The sequence below is a fragment of the Silene latifolia genome, chromosome X (assembly GCF_048544455.1).
Source record: "Silene latifolia isolate original U9 population chromosome X, ASM4854445v1, whole genome shotgun sequence".
Taxonomy (NCBI): domain Eukaryota; kingdom Viridiplantae; phylum Streptophyta; class Magnoliopsida; order Caryophyllales; family Caryophyllaceae; genus Silene; species Silene latifolia.
In genome coordinates, this window is record NC_133537.1 from 6,840,775 (window position 1) to 6,845,870 (window position 5,096).

The following is a 5,096-nucleotide window of genomic DNA, read 5'->3' on the forward strand; positions in this document are numbered from 1 at the left end:
ACATAGTTCATTGATTTAGTAATTCAAGTAATTAATTAAGAAAGGCCATCGTGGAAGGGGAACAAGAAGCGTTGCCGGTCACTGTCGACATCGGGTGAGGCCGTGTGGCGACTTTGAGATGACAGGGAGACAACAAAAGGGTTGCTCCACGGTGGTCGTCCGGATGGCCGGCGTCTGAAACGGCTAGTATTGGTGATTGGTGGTTGAACTTGGTGGTAGGGTGGACGGGAGTGATGGTTAGACTGGTTGGTAGGGTGTTTCAGGGGATTGTACTGCCTTTGCTTGGTGGTTTTTTTCTTCTTTTTTTTTGCCCCTTTTCTTTGCGTAGTACACTAGGATTATCATAGGGGTAGTAAATGGAAATTAGTAGGTAAAAAGTACTGAATTGAGTAAAAAGTGTACTGCGAAAATAAATTACGTTAGAAATTTAACACACAAATTAGAAATTAGTTTTTCGGTCTATAGGGCTCGGCCATTAGCCCAGTATACGAGGATCCGTCGGGGTAAGGATACTTTCTGAGAGTGGTACTTTAATCAAAGATACGTAAATGATTTAAGCGGAGGAAGTAATATGCAACCGAGTAAGATTCTTCGAGCAAATGTTATTATTGATTAACAATTAAACATTTCAACAACTCGCAAATAGTACTGTTAATTAATAATTCAAATCACATGAAAAACACACCAATAATCTACAGTCTACACCGGCTCATTTCATGCAAATGTTCATACCTCAATTTTCCAACATTTCTAATAATCTAAATAACTAAATTCCATCATCTATCTAATAAATACATTCGATCTAAAATAAAAATCCCTCAACCCGATTCCTACATTTTCATAATTTTTTTTTGAAACCGTAATATCCGATAAAAACATTATAAAACGATCTCACACAATACCGTTTGTCGTTTGAGTTGAAACAACTACGACTCGGCCGAACCTTCCTGGTCATCCACCCGCGACCCCCTACATTTAACCACGCGCGCCAGGCGAGAACCCATAATTAAAATAAGCTTAACCGGCACACCTGAAATCTGCTCCAACCTCCTCAACAACTCACCACCACCACAATTACCACCACTAACCCTAACCCTAACCCTAATCCCCACCCATAACGCCGCCGCCAATACCACTCTCAAGGGCACAACCGTCATTTTATCCATCCTCCACGCGGTTACCACCTCCGCCGCCACCTTCACTACCTTCCTCTCCTCCACACCCATCCTCCTACTCCAATTTACCAAAATACCCTCCACCCTCCCATCCACCACAGTTTCACGCGCCACCACGTCTACCGCACGCGCAACCTTACGCGCCGTCGTAGACGAAGCCGTGTCGTCGCAGGTGGTGGTACTGGACACGCAGGATGATGACGACGAGAGACAATCTCCGTCGTCGTCGACATGATGCACGTGCCGGGAGCATGATTGGCACGTGACTGGTGTTTTGAAACCGGAAACAATATTTCCGGCGAAACGACGGCAATGAGTGCAGTAACGCGCGCGGATGTGCCGCGCAACGAGGAAGTTAGCGCGGTGGACTTGGTCGTCGCAGGAGAGACAGAGGTAAGCATTGTCGGGAGAGCAGAATACATCAGCGTCGTTGTTGCATAGTTCGCATTTTTGGGTTATTTTAAACTCCGCCATCTTAATTTTTTAAGATAAATATAGAGGTTTTTGATAATAAGGGAGTAAAAGAAAGGAGGTTGTAAATTGAAATTGGAATTCAAAGGATTTCAAAGGGGGAGAGGTTAATTTATAGAAGGAATATGTGGAAGGAGCATAACGTAGAAGAATAATATGTGGACAAGGGGAAGGTTAATGGTATGATTGCTGTACGCTATTTGAATGATGGAAAGTGAGGTCTTCTATTGTCCACACATTATAAACTTGTTATACTCATGAAATCATGAGGACCAAGTAACCAACTATGTACTGTAGTAGACTAGACCTGCCCAAAGTAACGGACCTGCCCAAACCTCCGGCCGCCGTTGATTCAAAAGAAGAACGGAAAATTCACGCACGTTTGACATTTTGCACGAAATACCTAATTTTTTGTTTCGGAAAACTTTAAGATGTCATAACTCGTGTTTACGAGCTCAGAAAGTGACATTTTTTTTACAACTCCTAGTCACGAGATCCAAATACGACAATTTTATTTTCAAATCGTAGTTCTCGAAAAGATGATCGATTTGAAAAAAAAAAAAAAAAAAAAAATGAAACAATCTACCATCATTAATTTAAAATCTTCATCCACAATCTACCATTGTTAATTTAAAATCTTCATCTAAAATATACTTTAGTTTCTTTTTTTACTTTTTGTGTCGAATAAGAGGCAAGGTCCAGTATACTATGGAGTAAGGGAGATCCAGACCCGTAATCTATTACTCGTATTATGATAAGTCAGTCAATCGAATTTTAATCTTAATGCATTCCGGCCAAATCTTTGACTAAACGGTTAATTAGAGAACAATATGTGAAGGAAAATGTTACATCTGTGTTCTGCATATTAAACTAGTATTAATTCGTATGGTCCGTGTGTTTAGTTAATTCTAGCAGGTTACCTAGTTAAGCAAGTTAACTGTCAAAATATCTAGTGACTTTTTATGGGTGCATCGACCTAAGTTAAGGTGTAGCTGACCAGCTGTACGTCTTTATGGATTCAATCAAAATTTGTCCTCAATATGTTCCAACTTTTTTTCCTCTTAATTAATGTGTTCTGCATATTAAACTAGTATTAATTCGTCTTAAATTTAAAACAAGTCAAATCACATGCCAAGTTACTTAAGAAATGCCAAATTTTAATCTTTATTACCACCATATGGTAGCATATGATTCATCTTCTGTTTAAGACGGATAATACTCGTCTTAATCAGTATTTACTGAAAATTTAAAAATGAGTCAAATAAGATAGATAAATAAAAGCAGCATAACAAAATTGTTCTATCTATGTGGGTGATACTCTCATCGGACATATTTCTATATTTGGTAAGTTTTTATGGATCTTTTCATCTGAAAGTGGGAGATTTGTTTTTTGCGTGATTTATATTAAGTCTCACTTATTTCCTCGGTCTTGGGCCAAAAGGAATAGATATTTTTTGATGGGGACAAAGGGAGTATGTTATTTGACTCATTTTAATTTTAAGACGAATATGTCCGTCGTAAGAAAAACTAATTGTCACAAACATATTTCGTTGTTGTTGTTTATTACGTAAACTCTGGTCGAAAAATATTTTTGGGGTTTCTAGTTAGAGAGGCTTCCACCTCTCTCTAGAAACCTGAAACCCCAAATTTATAACCTAGTTCTTTCTTTCCCGCCTCTTTTTCTCCATAGCAAGGATTAGATATCCTTTTATGTTAGACTAATAGCAAGTGCAGCATCTCACTATCTCTCTTAGTCATTGATTTTATTTCTGATGCATGTGGATTGCTTCTTTATGAAAAGTTTGTATATCAAATTTATTACTCTCTTCTTAACTGTTGGGTGAAAAATTGATTTTATTTAGTTGTTATTGCTCATTCCCTCAATAAATAAATTTTAATCCTTTCCTTCTTTGTGACTAAACTGCTTTTTTCCTCTTCATTTTAACATAGAAGAGCAATTTGCAGTCAAATGTCGACTCTAAAGAAGGCTTGGATCAAGGATTTGAGACTTCGTCTTAGCTAGTATCTATGAAACTTGTAAAATTTTACTTTGCTAGACCGAGTTTCTTATATCAAATCTGTTTGCTTGATTATGGAAGAATATTTGGCAGTAGTTCTTTATTTGACATTTCTAAATGTACTTTTATGAGTTTTATTTTTGTTTGTTTTATTTTAATAATGCTATTTTTGTCTTGACTTTTCATTAAGTCACTTATTTTTTTTATAGCATGATTGTTTCTTTTTGTGGTCCGTAAGTGTTTGGCTTTCGGTCACTCTTACATCCGCAAGGATGCTATAAGTTGATCTTTTACAAGATCAACCTAGTTTCTTTACCTTATCAAAAAAAATATATATATTTCGTTGTTTTTTTTTTTTTTGACAGAAGGTGAATAACTTACATTATTGTAATCAATACAAAATAAGCTACTCGACTAGGCAGCACCAAACACTCGACAACTAGATCTAGCACTACAAAGCCATACATAGAGATTACATAACCATTATTTAAGAGTAAACTACAACATTAAGATAAGCAAGATTAACGATGGTAGAATGGCTAGAGACTACAGCCTGGCCACGAACGTTGATATCATCTTCATTAACACGGAAGACCTCGAAATACTGTCGATACATACAAACGACGGAGTGACAATAACAAGGTGTACTTACGCTCTTGCGAAAAGAGTGTAGAAAGAAAAGATGAAAAGCAAGACGAAGTCTGCCATCGACGAAAATAAATCTCCTGCACCTTAGAGATCGCACCCATTGATCATAGGACAAACGAACCGAGAAATTCAACATGCAATGTGTAACACGAACCCCCGGAGACACAAGCACCTCATCACCAACACCATTAATTCGACTTGGCTTACCACTAAAGAGACGACTAAGACTCCTATAGAAAGAGATTATTCGAAGATAAAAGCAAGACAGAAAAATAAAAAGATAAACCATTCAAAAGACGAGAAGACCACCCGCCTCCGACCCCAACCAACGCCACCACCGAAACCCCAAATCCATCCTACCCAACACGCCTCAAAACAGACAGGAACGGCCCCCAGCAGCCATGACCTCACTCCAACCAAGAAAAAGACAGATTCGACAATCCATCCACGAAAGACACGTCATACCTAACAAACACTAGAACACTGAGACTCCAAATTCCAAACGAACCCCCGAGGACCATCGACAGACATGAAACACTACCAACCAAAAAACACAACAGACCGACATTAAAAAACAGGAAATGAGACCGATCTGGTAGGGGAGGGCCCGAGGGGAGGGGAAACACCAGATCGTCCCAAAACCACCAACACAAACAAAAAAACTTCACCGAGATGAGCTATACTCATCAACCAGACCAACGACCTTTCAAGGACAAGAGGGAGAGGGGAAACACTCATGGGTTGCATGCAATACTTTCGATGACAGGACATGGGAACGACGGAA

The 5,096-nt window shown here is 38.7% G+C and overlaps 1 protein-coding gene across 1 annotated transcript; it reads right to left on the bottom strand.

Moving 5' to 3' along the window:
- Positions 1–926: 926 nt before the first annotated feature.
- On the bottom strand, positions 927–1,649 carry LOC141623461 (B-box zinc finger protein 32-like). Its single transcript, XM_074439570.1, has one exon. The coding sequence runs from the start codon at positions 1,647–1,649 to the stop codon at positions 927–929; it is 723 nt and encodes a 240-aa protein (XP_074295671.1).
- Between the last annotated feature and the right edge of the window lie 3,447 nt (positions 1,650–5,096).